Source organism: Brachionichthys hirsutus, chromosome 20, assembly GCF_040956055.1.
Source record: "Brachionichthys hirsutus isolate HB-005 chromosome 20, CSIRO-AGI_Bhir_v1, whole genome shotgun sequence".
Classification (NCBI taxonomy): Eukaryota; Metazoa; Chordata; class Actinopteri; order Lophiiformes; family Brachionichthyidae; genus Brachionichthys; species Brachionichthys hirsutus.
Genome location: NC_090916.1, coordinates 2,655,850 through 2,672,278, shown reverse-complemented (window position 1 = coordinate 2,672,278; position 16,429 = coordinate 2,655,850). Strand labels below are relative to the sequence as shown.

Here is a 16,429-nt window from a genome sequence, read left to right as displayed (position 1 = left end):
CAGCTGGGCGCATGCGCAGCAGCAAGGCTTTCAATATGAAGTTGAGTGCGGTGCCTCTGAACACCCGGGTGCTCAAACTTTTACGCGGACTTAGAATAATGGTGTTCCGCGCAGAAGTGAGCGGTCCGGTCACCGAAACAAAGAGTCCGAGCCCGGCTTTGAGTCTGTAAATCAGTTCTATCCAATCCGAATCACTTCTCGGGCCTGTTTTTTGGACTCAGACTTGATCGAGTCAGTGACAGCCTGCAAACAGCAGGGAGAGCCGTGCGGCGCCCACTCTGCACCAGATCATGACCGCGTCTCAGAGTGGGACAGTCTGGAACTGATTTCTTGCGGGGACGAACTTAATTCAACACAGGTATGTTCACTTTATTGTTGATTATGTGACAGATTGTTAGGTTTACGGTGGAAAGTACCTGGTCAGCGGCAGTTTGCGCGCAGTGCGAGGATGAGAACCTGATAATTACCAATAGTGCATTTAATTAACGTAGTGATGCATGAAATAATAAATAAAGCTGTTCCTTATTTAAAATGATAGGGGTTTCCCCAAAAAGAAATGACAAACAGTTTAATGTTACCAGTAGAAAAGAATTGCATCACTATTTTTTCCCAATAAACTGCTGTTTTACGTCATTTATCGACACACACGCACGTTTTTAAAGAAGATAATTTAATCTTGTGTTCAATATGAGATGAAGTTGAGCGTTCACCGTATTTCGTTTTATTAAAGCTGGTGGGATGTATTTTATCTGCCTGTTGTTGTTGTTGTTTTTCTTCATTTAAAAAGATTTTCTAAACATTAATCAATCGCATTGATTTTAATCCATGAATATTTCTAATGAATTTTCTTTTTTTTTTTAAGTGATGGTTCTTAATAAAATGTGTTTGTTGGTTCACTGGGCGATCTACAACTGTCGTTGTGTTTTCTGTATCTTCTCCTCGGCGCGTCCGCGACTTTTCTCCCACGTGGACTTTGTGTTTATATTTGATATGTATACGGGAATCTTATCCCGTGGCCGGGCTCTCAGGGTTTAAATGGCTTGAGCACTGGACTGCCTCAGACAATTTGACAGGTTACGCGCAGACTAAAAATCCGATAGGCCGTACTGCGCCGTAATCCATACCGATTAGATTTCACGTTAAGGACTCATGCTTAACCAATGCGCAGGAGATGGATTGGATTTGGTTCAATAGGGATTTGGGGGAAAGATAAATTCCTGTACAGAACCTGGAAAAAAAATATTCTAGCCCTTTTTATGATTTTTGTATTTTTTATTTTATTTAAGTGATTTACAGTTAAAAACGTATTGAATAGCAGAATTATGACGAAGCAGTAATAACTTTCTATTAATGCCTATTAGACGTTAAAAAAAAGTTTTTTTTATGTCTTTGGGAGGTGAACTGTCTAGTTGTTGTTTATCCTAAACAACAATATCAATGACAATGCAATATAAATTCGAATTGTAAAAAATAGTAATTTAATATTTATTTTACCATTGTATGCCAAATAGATACAGGCTCGCACCCTTTAAGGTCTGAACTGTATTTCTTTGTACGTGACACGTATTTAATTCTGTCCTTACAATTATAGCTGTGAATAATTGTGTGTTTTCTGTATCACTGCTGAAAATATTAATGTGCACGAGAGAGGAGAAGCACATCTTCTTCATCTGAAGAAAAAAAACCTAATAATAATTATATAACTATTGCTAAACTCCAAGGTTTGGATCATACTGAGTGTGACTTTCATTACAGACCCTCCTGCGAGCAGCAGCCTGTTTGACATTCATCTCTCTCTGGTTTTTATGGCTTGAAATTACCACAGTATTTCATTGTAGTCCACTTTCACATTCCACATATGTGTTTCTTATGTCTGTCAATAACCATGAAGAGAAATACAATTCTCTCTTCTGGGATGCTGAAGGAAATGGCAGGCGTTATTGATTCCCAGTGCAGTGTCAGGTAACTATACTGGGTGGGTTCACTGCGGTGGCGGCGGCAGCCATGTGTAGTGGGATGTAACTCTTAAGAGGTGAACAAACCAGTTGCGCTTCGGCAGTTATTAAATCTAAATGTTCATGTCCGCTAAATCCGTCTCTAATACTTGACGCTCCTTTGGAGTATCAGATAAAAGAACATCACTTTTATGTCCCAAAAAAGATTAGACAAATCATTTTGATACTCATAAAATGATCTATAATCTTTTTCTTGGCATGGGTTTGCTTCACAGTGATAAAGAAGAACAAATTGTGAATTTTGAAACTCTAAGCAGATTGAAGGCCGACTCTGCCCTCCACAAAGGTGAGAGGGAGAGGGAGAAAAAAAGGGAAGGGAGGAGACAGAGGCTCGGGAACTAATCAATTCACCTGAGAGACGCATTAATGTCTCTGGTTTCAGGCGAAGAGGAGTTGAAAGCTATGAAAAATTAAAAGGATGCTAGTTGGTTTGAAGAATCGAGACAAGTCAGACACACACACACACGCAAATGTGCACTGATGCATATTTTTATACATGCTTTATTCATTTACTTAACATGAAGTGAAACGCTGTAGTGCAAAATGTGATATAGTTTTTTTCAAAGAGAAAATGAGCTTGTAATGGAAATCCATTGGCCTTGCATATCACGCTTTACTGGGAACAGATCAGAGGACAGTGTTTTGTTCTGTGTTTTGAATGCGACTTTGCGTTGTGGACGGTCAACGGCCTTTGTACCATACAGCGTTTTGTCCCATCCTGGCCTTTTTTTTGAGGCATTGGCAAAAAATAAAAATAAATAAATTGTAATCATTTAATTCAAGCATTTAATTTCACTGCAACATCTCTGCCTCTGCATCGCTCCTGCGCCAACCTGTCTGCTGTCTGGTATTAATAGGGTTACTCGCTGTCTTCGCATGCTAGCTACTGTGTCTGTGGTCCACAGTCAGCCAAGTAGCCATATCATTTACACGTCTCCAGTTTTCGTTGTTGATATTTACTTCTGCAGTTATCTCTCTTCTTCTAACCTCGGCTGAAGATGATATGATGACGTTAAAGTCGCTGCTTCCCTCCTTTGGGCTCCTGTTGCTCACACATAAACAGGCTATCAGAGGCCCTGATGGGGGGATGCATACAGACACGAAAAAAAAAAGAGATCGCTGCAGTGCCGTGTGTGGTTTTGTCCAGTGTATATTCGATTTGGCAATCGGACACCCAAGAAGGTGTTCAAAAGCAAAGGGTAAACGGTGTGAGAGATGATTTCCCATTCGACCTGTGCGCAGGTCAATAGAGAAATGCCCTTTTTTTTTATTTCATATGAATTAACCCCCTTTTTTATTTTATGGTTTAGTCCCTGAAGTCTTGCAGATGATAAGTCAAGAAGACATGGAGACCTCACAAGACCTTAATGAACAGATGGTGAGTCAGACGGCGCTCGTATGCAAGATACATGCAACCGTGTGTGTGTGTGTGTCTGTGTGCGTGTGTGTGTAGTGTGGGTGGCTGTGGGTTGGTCAGTGTACCTTTTATCGACCACACAAGTCTGAGGTATGGGTGCATTGGAGAGTTTTGTGTGTGTGTGTGTGTGTGCGTGTGTGTGTGCACTAGCACACAGCATATGTGCTTCAGTGAGTACAGTAACCATCTGGCAGTCGAGTGAATGAGGCCTGAGAAGCATTTCTGGATGTGTAGACATCAATTCAGGAGCTGTCTGTTGACTTTATTGTTATTATTATTAACGCAAAGGAGCCCACAGCCATTTAAGTTACACTGATTCAATTCATATCTGGGCCTGTTTTATTTCTGCGTTATGATTTATAACACATACGCCTGTGTGTCCCAGCGTCACGTCGGTGCAGCGGCCCAGTTCTGCTTGTTTAAAGATCAGGCCTGTATTGTTGGGGAAAATGATTTTGGCGGCGAGCGAGGTCCACTCGCATTTCAAAGTCGTTAGTCAGCCACCAGAACAGGTGTAATTTCATCTCCTCCTCCTCCTCCTCCTCCTCCATCAAGCTTGCTTCTCTCTCCCTCACTCTCCTTCTGACCTGCACAGTAATAATAGCACAAACTGGGACAGAGCGAATGAACTATGTTGTTTTTCACCCACTTCTTGTGTTGCTCTGTCAGACTCGCCCCGGGTTTAGATTACAGGTTGACCCCAGCGAAGTGCTGGCACTCACGCACGTACAGTGCATGTACCCAACAACAGAGAGAGAGAGAGACAGACAGGCAGAGAGAGAGAGAGCGGAGCATCCATCTTGTCTTGCCACCTTCCAAATATGAAATATTAATGTGCATATTGCACAGTTACCTCACCTGCTCCATGTAGGGCAGTGGTATCATTTATAATGTGAATTTGAGCTGTGTCTCAAAGACATTGATTCATTGTTCAGGTTGGAAATTAGACCTCAGAGGAAGGACAGAGATTTTAATAACATCATACAGAGATTTGTGGCTTCTGGAAAGCCTGGTTTTCATTTTTATTTTATTTTTTTTGCATTGTTTTGCCATCTTCTCTTTAAAATAAGTGACATTTATTTTGTGATGTAAATTAGTTTCTAACATCTGGTATGAATGACCTGAATAAATGAGGGACATGCTGTACATTCGACGTTTAAGCCCTGCTTTAAATCCTATAATATTGCTAGGTCAGAAGGTTACTGTGTGTTGGTTTAACAATGCAGTTTGTGTGACTGGTGTGTTAATATTTAATATATATTTAGATTCATATCACGGAAGATGAACTGGACTGACTCTGAAGGTGGTGCCCTTGATCAAATAATCAATCATTCCACCATTTACAATTGTAGTTAATTTTCTTGGAACACTTCCCTTTTTAACATTTTCAATGAAAACTGAAAATGGCTCATTCTTTCCCCGCACTGCTTATTGAAACAGGCGTGTCTCGGGCGGCTAGGAAAACAGCACGGACCTCACACACGAAGTTTCGGGGAGTTGTCTGTGGACACCTGATATCCCCTCCCCTTCCCTCTACCCTTTACAGTCCTCCTATCCCTCCCTTTTCCCACCACGGCCATTGCGCGTCATCTGGGTTCTGGTCGTTCGTCCTTTCTGGCCGCCTTACTGCAAAGGGACCCGCCTGCCGTCTGGAGTCCTCAGGACCCGCTGGAAGGAGTCTGAGGCAAAGCCAGCCGTGGTCCTTAGTGCTACTTTTAGCCTTTTTAAGTGCCTCGATCCACCCGTTGTTACATGACTTGTTCAGCTTTGGCGAAAAAGGTGTTTTGTTGTTGTTTCTTTTGCACGGTGCTTTGAGTTAAATGGTGATGATAATACAAAAATTAACATCCAATTTTTTTTTGTTTATTTAGGAATTAAAATGAAGAGAAATTGTTTGAAGGAATATAAAACATACAGATAGAGCAGTAGGTCAGAAACAAACCCATGCAAACTCCTCTGACGCTTCCTTAATAGCTCCTCTTCTGACAGAGAGGTGAAGGAGGTAGTGAAAACAGGGTTGTGTGTTTGTGTGCGTACGTGTGGGGGTATGTGTGTGTGTGTGTGTGGAGGGGGGGTTGACCGCGGGGAGCTTTGCTGAATTTAAATGCATGAGCACCACAAGAAAAAAGTGAGACAAGAGATGGAGAAGGAAAAGAGGGGGGAAAGGTTCTTTTAACTGTAGCACTTTCCTCTGGTGCACTGGGAGAGGCCCAGAGTATGGCAGCTGTCCCGATGTGTGTGTGTGTGTGTGTGTGTGTGTGTGTGTGTGTGTGCGCTTGCGCATGTGAGAGAGAGAGAGAGAGAGCAACTTAGAGAAGGAAAGGGGTCAGGTTGCACCCCTCTTTCACCCCTGCAACCCATACAGACACATTCACACTAACGTACATGCAGCAGCAGTAGCTAAATACGAGCATGGCCCAACCCTGATTGCTTTGCCGTCATAGACAGTTGTTTCGAAATCTGCCTGACGACAAGGCGTGTGGGCAGACATCAGGAGTGGGGAGTGTAATAGCTATACCCCCTGGCATCCCTCTAGTTGTGGCATCGGTGTGCACTTCAGTTTCAGTGTGACTGTGTACAGTGATTCTTGTGAGATTTATGTTTAGTTGACAGCTGTCTGCAGTCGGACATTCGGCCTTCTGGTTGCTTGTCTCAGCAGCTCAAAGGAAAATATGGAGACACAAAGTCATTATTGGAATTCTGGTTAATAACTTTGGCAAAAGTGAGACGACTGATATTCCTCTTCGTTTAGTTTTTTTTTTTTATCGGTACGACAATTCAATCATCTGCCGACTGGGGAAATATAACCAAATTAACCAACTGCTACATCAGCACCTTGTTGATTAAGTCAACAAGTCCAGCAATAAAAGGAGATGGACAGAAACCTACAAATACCTGACTTCACATTTTCATACTTTGGCTTTTAGTACTAACAAGCAACAACAAAAAAACATGTTAATTACTGAACTTAGCCTGGCTCTCTGCTGGTAAAAACCAGTTAACTGTTTTCTCTTGCTTACAGTGTTTATGTTATGTTAAGCAAAGCTAAACTAAATGGATTTCGGGTAGACCAAAAATACATGAGATTGATAATAATATTTTAAAATGTCTTTCCATAAGAGCCTAAATGATATTAAGAGCCCATTATGTGATATTTTCTTTTCTGATTTTTTTTAATGGTTTTATATAATTTACTGTACTAATTTATTTCCCAGAGCACATACCTCCACCAAGCAGCTCATTCTCCTCGTCATCAAAAGGTTCTAAATTGTTCCTGGAATCTTTATTCACCAACCATGAAAAGTGAATCGGAGTTGATGTGTATTTTTAACCGGTTTTTGAATCCGTAAATGGAGTTTACTTATTCTAACCTCATTCTGGATCAGCCCCAGAATATATTTTTCATGATAGTTGTTGAACATCTTTATGACTGTGATTTTTGGGGAAGAATTAAATGCAGATTTTACAATATATTATTTTATGAAAATGCTTCTTTTATAAGAAAATGGGAAAATCCAGATTTTTTTCTGTATCCAGACGGGTATCCGGATCGCTCTCAGTATTTAATTGGAATCAAGTTAGACCATGACCCATCTTCAGATTTTTTTTACATCAAGATTCATCCAGCAGGTTTTCTGTAACCCTGCTAACAGACAGACAGACAGACACCGTTAAAAAATCACCTCCTTGGCGGGTAATAAATACTGTAGGTAAGGGTCTTGCGCTCGTGAAGAAAGAAAAACAAAATTCTCCTTGTATTGACATTGCCATTTTTTAAATAAGATGCTTGAAACAATCTAATCCTCAGTTCTTTCACATAATTTATAACTCAGAGAGTTGAAGGTCTCGTCAGCCGGGGAACGCCAGCTAGGTGTGAGGTGAGCAGGTCAGAGAAGCTTGCGAGCCAATCAAGAGTTCGACTGAGTCTCAACCCTAAACAGACTGGAGAATCCATCGAGAAACCAAAAGCAACCGGCGTGGGCTTTCTAGAGAAATGCACCAGACAGGAAACCACAGGATATGTGTGCTTGAGTGTCTGCTGTGTGTGTGTGTGTGTGTGTGTGTGTGTGTAGGTGTTTCTCTGTTTTACGCATACACTCTCTGTGGATTGGGATGGCTGAGGTCATCTGAGTGGAGACTTATTGTGGCCATGCTTGTTTAACGGACGTCAAACACAGCACAATATTCCATGTGGAGATTCCTCACGTTATTGATTGCTCAAAGGGTTTTCAAGGAAGCTCGCATCACGACCAGATATTCCACTTCTCGTTACTTGCCTTTCCTATAGCGCTGGGTGCCATTTATTCTTTGTTCCCAGTGGTTTCAATAAATGGAGTCCCTTGTTAGCGCAGTCCGCTATTTGCTCAGTCTGGCCTTCTGGCCAAACGCTCATCTGCCATTTATTATTATAAAAAAAGAAAGGAAAAAAAAGGGAGCACATTTCCTCATTTTGCTGAGAAGGAAATGGACATGCAACAATTGTGCTTTGGTTTATAGAGGAACCTGCTTTAGCTTGAGAACTTCCTCTGCTGCTCTGCTTGGAGATTAGGTTTCGTTCTTTGTGGCTGCAAACTGGAGAAGCTCCTTTTACACGGCCTATTCAAAGCAGGACTGTTGCGGCTTTATTGCGCCCCACTTTTGTTTATAAATGTTACAAAGACACAATAGTGGGTCATTGTTGCTCTGCCTCTGAAACGGCGACGGTGTCGTCTATATAAAGGGGGCGAGCGAACGGGGCCGTAGTACTGGATGGGGGTGCGACTGACCCACAACAGGAGATTTAAAAAGCAGCCACTAGCAGTTAGCCGCTAACTCAAAGATGGAAATCAACAGACAATGACTTGGGAGAAAATGTTTTTGTACTGAGGGTTTTGCTGTAGATCTGAACAAAGAGACATATCCTGGATTTCTTACACTCTTAAACCTTCCAGATTATTGCACAACATTGTTCAATGTTTTTCCTGAATTGCTCAGGGAATTAAATCTGACTCCCTTGTATCTCAGATAAACATTTGGTATAGTTGCAGGTTTTGCAGCCCTTTCTGCCACCCTATTGAAAACTGCAAATGAAACATCTTAAATCTGTGGATGTGCATGAAATTACAAAGGATGATCATAGTTTTTCCAAAAATGCATACATTATTTCTAAAAAAAAAAAAAAATTAAAGAAAATGTAGAAATATTCCTTAAATAGTGTGGCCCAAGATCCCACCCTCCAACCAAGTTTCATGGAAGTCTGTTCTATAGTGTTTAAGGATACCAAGCGACCACCTATCATTCACACACCCAAGATAATATCTGGATCCATCAGGTTCAAATTATTTGCTTTTTCAAATGCACCTTTCATTTTACTAACGGGGCTTTAAGTTTGATTTTGGATGAGGCTGTGCCAAACTGGACTGTCGGCTCTTGGTGGAGGTTTGTATTTTAATTTATCGGTGTATTTGCAATTGAGGAATTTGTCTGTCTGGCCATATTTGAACTGGATATGTCGCTGCCAAGAGAGCCTCATTTTCCCATCTCTGTCCTTGAGTCTCTCTTTCCTTCTGTCTGGCTGTCCTACCTTGTCTTTCCCGTCAGGCCTGCCCGTCTCTTCGTCTCTCCTTGTGTCTCTCTGGCTAGAGTGATGATTCAGGGCCTATTGTGAAGTGAGCAATCCGATACAGGGCCCGCTCAAGAGCTGGGGGGGTGATATTGGGAGGGAGGGATGGAGGGAATAGAGCACGAGATGAGAAACAGAAAGGATTCTAGGTGTTCTCATAGCCAGACCCTTGCTGTCTGGAGCCCAGGGCGCTTTTGGCACCCTTACCTGTCCTCTGCTTTATCCGTTGCTCTCATTCCCCCAGTTTGGCCCTTGGTTCTCTGCCCCGCTTTGTTGTCCTTGTCTTTATCTGGCGTTTACACTTTTCTTTTTCATGCTTTCGTACCTCCCTAAATCTGATTTCCTTCTTCGGGGACATATGGTGCGGTGAGTGATTTTATTAGGAAGATGATATGAAGTGTTTCATGACCTGGTGTGATGGAACAGCTTGCACATCTTTTAAGACATTCACCTCCTTGCCCTATTTGGCGCGTTGAGCAGCGGTAACTTCTAATAATCGGTTGCATATTGAATCTGGGAGCAGATGGCCTTTGTGTGTGTGTGTGTGTGTGTGTGTGTGAGAGAGAGAGAGAGAGAGAGAGAGCATACCTATCTGTACACTGAATGTCTCTGTGGACTGTCTTTTAGGACATCTACCTTATGTTGTCCCTCACATGCACACACGCTGTGATGTCATGAGCAGCATTATTTAACAGGCAGCTGGGAGGCCATTCATCATTTAATTAAAAGCGTCTGAAAGGGATCTGAGGTCTAATGAGATTAGCTTTAATTATTGACGCAGCTACTGCCACGCACACACACAGTCGCACACTGACTCATACCTCCCTGACTTATTCTGCTTCACCGTGTTTCGTGGAGGTGCTCAGAGGGAGGCGCAGGGGGACGGTTTGTGGTATGGGGACGGGGACGGGGGGTGCTGTAGCTGCGGCCTTCCTCTGAGCACCTCAGTGAGTACAGGAGGATGGTATTGTGTTTCTTCTACTGTCACACAACAGCATAAGGGAGCCTTCACTGTTCTGGTCCAGTCGCTCTGCTATCAAAAATGTGTCAATACCAGCGGTTCTATTTCAAAAATCTGTTTTCTGAGGCTACAACTTTGAATTTTATTTGAAGTAGCTTTAAGGTTATTAAAACAATCTATTTCTCACTCTGAAAGATAATTATTGCTCCATCTCTTCATTTTGTATTGGCACCACATAATAATTTTATTCAATGGAAATACAGTATTCTAGTCTTAATATTCATTTTGCCAGAATTCAGCCTGACATACTTGGTTTATTTGCAAACCTCAGCAGCTGTGGCTGCACAGCAGGAGACTGTAATGACAGCCACCTGCGAGCCTCTTTTGGTCACTACCCAAAGCTTGTGACCACAGGTGAGGGTAGGAACGGAGATCGAGCAGTAAATGGAGCGCTTCGCCTTTCGCCTCTGCTCCTTGATCACCCCGACGGATCGGCGCTGCCGGCAGTATCGTGGACGCAGCGCCGATGTCTATCTCCATAAAGCAGTTTGTTCAAAGTGTTTACCACACAATAAAACCTTTTTGCCCATTTTCGCCGTAACATTACCACCAAAAATAAACTTTATGCAGGGAAAATGCCTTACAGCGTGGACGGGCAGAGCGCAGACACGGGGAGTCAGGTCGGCTGGCTGCTCTCAGCAGCGGCTCGACACCGTGCTTCTCACAGATGACGGAGCGTCTCACCCGATCTCTAAGGGAGAGTCCAGCGACCCTATGGAGGAAGGCCATTTCAGCCACTTGTACCCGCAACCTTGTTCTTTCGGTCACTGCCCAAAGCTTGCGACCACAGGTGAGGGTAGGAACGGAGATCGACCAGTAAATGGAGCGCTTCACCTTTCAGCTCAGCTTCCTGGCCACTATGACGGTGAAGACACCGCAAACACAGGGACGCACGCACGCATGTGCACGAACGTTTTGTGCACGTTTCCCCCTCCTGACATAAGAAGGGGAGCGATTTCTTCCAAACGTGTTTCAGGACCTACCCAAGCTACAAAGGATTGACTGGATGGTTTATTTCACTGTTTTGGGGTTGATAAGGACCCAAAATCAACATATTAGTGAAGAAACATGGGAAAAGTGAGTTTTTCATAATGTGTCCCCTTTAATCTATTAATTGTTTCAACACTTTTTATTAACTGATAACCACATTTTTTAAAATGTGTGTGTGTGTGTGTGTGTGTGTGTGTGTCTGCTTCGCTATGGGTGGGTTTAGGTTTCTCCCAGTTGTTTTTTATGCACTCTCATCAGATTAGCTGAGCAGGGCACTTGAGGCCAAACGCTTCAAAATTAACAGCGCAGAACCGGCCAGAGTACACACACACACACACACACACACATCCATCAGTGACTTTTCATTTGTCTCCACTGAGTAAAGCTGCATTAAATCATGTCTGTGATCCCCTCACCCTTTGAGACAATGAGGAGCCAATTTAAAGAGCAGATATTGTAGACCACCAGGACGAGGAGGAGGACAGAGGAGAGATGGCTTACTCGCCGTTCTCCACCACATGCACCGGCCGCCGTTTGTTCTGACCATAAAGTTCATATTTAAGATGAACTATTTATCCCAGTAACAATATTAAATATGTAGAAGTAATAAGAAGAAATTGATCACCTGATACAAATTGAAAACACATTTTGGCCACATACCTGGCTAGGAAGCCCCTAAGAATAGAGTTGAAATAGGAGCATTGAGCATCAGCAGGGCTTTTTTGGCATATTCTTGAGGGTTTTCCCAAAAAAGCAGCAGAAAAGGTCTCTACAAGCAAATACGCATATTTCTCCACATGAACGACTCCTTAAAAGCAGGAATCTGGCTTTTCCCAATGATGTCATTGATGATAATTAATAATAATTTTCCCATTGATAATTTTATCAATCCGGTAGCCTTGTGAAGCTCATAAAACAACCCCCTATCTCCCAAGGAGATATATTAAAAAAGCTGGAAAAGGCTATTTGTTTTCTCAGGTTTGCTTAATTTTACGTTTTTAGTCCATTTAGTATCCCTGGATATGAATTTCTCGTTTTCTGTTGAACTACTGATTCCTTTATTAATCTCATTACAACCCTTTGTTTGGTAAAGCGTGCCGATTAAACAGCTGTCCAGCTTGAAGACATTAAAAATATATATAATTTATAATATAACATACATTAAATGTTACACCACACTCTGTGTTAATCAGTGTTTATTGTCTTGGCATTAAATCACACACACAATATTGTGAGCAGCAGCTGTCATTCCATTTTCAGGGTGAAATCAGGCAGCCACGAAGCCTTTGTAAATACAGTGCAACTCCTTTCTCCACCTTACCTTGTTGTTCTCTCCTTTCTCGCGCTGTTTATTTTATCTTGGGGGGGCTAATTGTAGACATCACCCTCTAGTTTTAGGCCATTTTTACCTCTTTTTTTTTTCTCCCTCTGCAACTTGAATACAAAGCTTGAAAGATACATGATACTTAATGTGCAGAAACTGCGTGAGGATACTTCCAATTCTGAGTCGCTCACCTTGTGAACAACACCAAACAGCTCTTGGCAATTTCATGTGCACAAAGCCAGGTAAAGAGAGGTTCACCTCACCAGAGAGGGAGAGAGGGAGAGAGGGAGAGAGGCGTTTTTGGAGAGTACCTTTTCACCCAGACACCTCCTCCTCCTGCCTGCTTCACAGACTCACCCTGTTCTTCCCTTTCACTCCCTCACTTCTTTTTTCCCCTCTATAGCTTCCTACTACACCTGAAAAGGGGGCATTTTTGAGGCATAAAGAGAGGGATAGTTTTACACCACCCCGGGCTGGGGGGGAACTGGGGTTTTAGGAGGGGCGGTGGATGGAGGAGGGAGGAAGGGAGGAGGCTCAGCACAATGTATTTTACATGAAAGGTAGAGGATAGAGTTACTACACCGATAACCACCCATAGAAATGGATAGAGCAGGAAGCTTTGAGCATGGGACAGGTAAAGTGTGTGTGTGTGTGTGTGTGTGTTTTTTTTATTTTGTTTTTTTATGAATGCTGACAGTTATGTGCTAAAACATCTTTAAGTTTGTCTGTCTGTATAATAATTTTGATAACAGCATTGGTTTTGGTTAACTCGGACGAGCACAAAGAGTAGAGCGAGGTGGAAGCGGCCAGCCTGGATCTGGTGACATCACAAAGTATTTATATACACATTATACAGCATAGAACGCATTAGTAACCTTCAGAGGTGGTGGATTTCAACCAGGCTATCTGATTCCCTTGTGTTATTATTTATCCCACAGCGTTTCCTGAATTGACCCACCTCACTCTGCCTCTGATTCGCTGATGCTCCCAATTCTGCCCCGGCGTGTATCGGTGTTGAGTCAAGCGAAGGGAAATGTTAATTCTGAAGGACTTTAAATTACCAGATGGAGTCAAGCATGATGAAGACAGGACTGTATTCCCTTCTTCCCTTCATTTATTTACACTGGACAACCCAACAGTGATGTGAATTCGGGAAGCGCAAGTCTCCTGCAAGCAAATGAGATGCAACGCATCTAGTTATTGTAGATATGTGGCAAACTCCTCTTTGAGCTACCTGCTAACTGCTTTATAAATCTGTCAGTTGTAGGTTGCATGCATACCACATCACATCATCAAAACATTCCACCCTCAGCCGGTCCAACTTGCACCTTTTATAGCAATGCTGTATTGCTGTAGGATCCATAATAAACCTTTTTTTTCCTGTCTTTATGGTACGCTGAGCTGGCCAAACATGGCTAAGTTGGATATCAATTAACTTTTCCAGTTCCTGCAAAGAAGGCTAATTTCCCAAAATGACTGTTTGATTTATTACTTATGCTGATCAATTATGAATAAAGCTATATATTTACGACAAAAATAGTTAGTCGGTGCGGGTAATACTAAGGAATATTTATGGGACGTGTGGATACAACGAACAACAGGAGGAAGAGCATCCTCTCGAGGGCCTCTTAAACAGAAGCGAGGCGCATTCGCCAGAAACTCTAAACACCGCTAAAGTCAACAAAAACCAAATCTGTGTGCCGGCAATTTGCCTCGTCTTGTTTGCCTCCAGTTTGCCTTCCGATCTGAGGGTCCGCTCCACGCTACTGTTTTTGCATTTTTGCCTATCTTTTTTTTTTTCTTTTTCTTTTTCATCAGGCATGTTTTTTGACGCCTCCCCTGCTCCCTTCTCCACTTGCTGTAAAAATATTTCATCAGGGATGCTTTTGGATGACCCCCTCCTGATAGAGTCCTCCCTGGCTAATAATAAAGTGCTTGAGTTGTCAAGCGCTTCAGCAACACCCTAATCTGTTCTGACAGCTAGTCCTGCTCGTACACTCTTAAACGTCTGACACAAACACACACACACACACACACACACACACACAGAGGGGCATGTCGGCATGCACATATTCCACACTTTCAACAGACGTTTGCATTGATGTAATGGACATAGGTTCATAGACAGTCTATCAATCAAGGCGTTTATTGGAGTTGGGGGATAAACGCTGTGGGACCACAGTGACCGAGCTGAAGGTGGGCCACAGTTGGGCAGTGGCCCCGTTCCAAACTGGTTCCAAAGCCTGTGTACATTCACCACCTCCTCATCTGTTTCCTTTTACCTTTAATGTTTGACATTCGACTTGGTCTACATGTTGAATAAACTATTTTATATTTTTGATATTTCTGTGGCCACTTTTTAGACGGAGGCTGTGAAGTGTAGCCACAGCTCAGCACAATATAGAAATATACAGATAAATAACCCTGCAGCCATTTAACGGCACAAAGACCCCCCCCCCCCCCCACGTGAATACACCTTGATTGACAACAGTGTAAGAGTACCATCATGAGACCAAGGCAACCGGGTATCTCCTCGGCTGATTCCACACCCGGGCCGACCCCTGCGACTCAGCTACACTTCACATACGACGCACACGTGCAGTCGGTGTGGTTCCAATTATGATGAGTTTGTGTGTGCTTGCATGCTCAGGTGGACTGCGTGTGTGTAGGTGTGTGTGTGTATGTGTGGAGATAGGGGTCAATTGCATGGTGTGAAGTTTATGGTCTGGCTTTTACTTTCTACTGCACAGCGAGACGCTGGCGTTATATCCACACTGCGTCTCCATTTACCGTCATAGCTCCGTTGAAGAGCTGCTAAGGGTTGGGGTTAGAAGAGCTCATCATGTGCACGCATGTTGTTCCTTTTTAGCCGCACCGTGCTGTAGTGACGTCTCACACACGGGCCAGTTGTTGTGAGGAATTCATTTTATTTGTGTCTAAAATTGGACACACGTTAAAAAAAAGATTTATCTGTTCTGTGTGGAAAAGTTCTTCGACTGTAAGCTTGACTGAGTCTGTAGTGAGTGACGGCTGAGAGAGAGAGAGAGAGAGAGAGGGGGAGGAGGCAGAGGAGGGAGACACACGGAGTGGACTGTTCCTCATTACTTGAGTTGAGGACGGGAGCTGTGCTTGGATTGACATCAGACTCAGAGATAAAGAAGAAAAAAGTGTTTATGTGCAGTTTTGTTGTTCCTCCTGCAGCTTCACGCTTGTTCAGAGTGAAAGAGAGAGAGACACAAAGAGAAAGAGAAAAAGAATGCACGTTTCCCTGTAGCGCGAAAAACAAGTCGAGCATCTGGAGTACAAACCAAAGGCAGGTAGACGGAGAGGAGCTGCTGCAGGAGAGCCTGTGTTGGTTTGTGTGTGTGTTTTGAGAGAAGCCAGCGTCTGAAGGGAGGGCAGTGGGTCGTCAGCTCGGGAATGCTCTGTGGAAATACAGGACAGCCAAGTGACCCGATTACACCCAGAGGTAAGAGGTAGACTCTATCTGTGTGTGTGTCGGCGCACAACTAATGGCTTCATTATTTCAACGTTGTGATTATGTGATACTATATGTTTTTCTGTTTAGGATGATTTTCTTGAAGTCGTGTTAACTAAATTAATAAATAAAAATAAAACTGTACAAAGAGAAACGATTTAAAAAAAAAAAAAAGCTTTTTAATATAACATTATAATCCTTACAATCTAATCGTATAATCTAAAAAGAAGTGACAGCTTTTCAGCAAGCTTTTAAGAATTATTATTATTATTATTAGTGATGATAATAATAATAATAATAATTAAGTAATACATTTTTTTAATTTGCCACTATTAAATATTTATCTGTTTATCCGTGCAACATTCGAGTTTGACGTCTGATCATAGATCTGTTCTTCAATTTAACGATGCAGAGTGGAATTATGGGAGTTTATTGAAAGTGGAATTATTGCATTTATATTGCAGCGATTATTTCAGTAAATTTGTTTCTGAATCAAAATGTTCCTCGTTAACAAGCTCAATATAACGTGTGTGTGTGTGTGTGTGTGTGTAAAACGCTGCCTGTATCAGATGTCCCTTTGAG

The 16,429-nt window shown here is 42.6% G+C and overlaps 1 protein-coding gene across 1 annotated transcript in view; it reads left to right on the top strand.

Moving 5' to 3' along the window:
• Window positions 1-268: 268 nt before the first annotated feature.
• eya4 (EYA transcriptional coactivator and phosphatase 4) overlaps window positions 269-16,429 on the top strand; it is a 34,790-nt gene continuing 18,629 nt past the window's right edge. Inside the window, exons 1-2 of the mRNA XM_068753854.1 lie at window positions 269-358; window positions 3,326-3,393. Coding sequence (XP_068609955.1) covers window positions 3,343-3,393 — 51 coding nt within the window. The 5' untranslated portion in view covers window positions 269-358; window positions 3,326-3,342. The remainder of the gene's footprint in view (window positions 359-3,325; window positions 3,394-16,429) is intronic.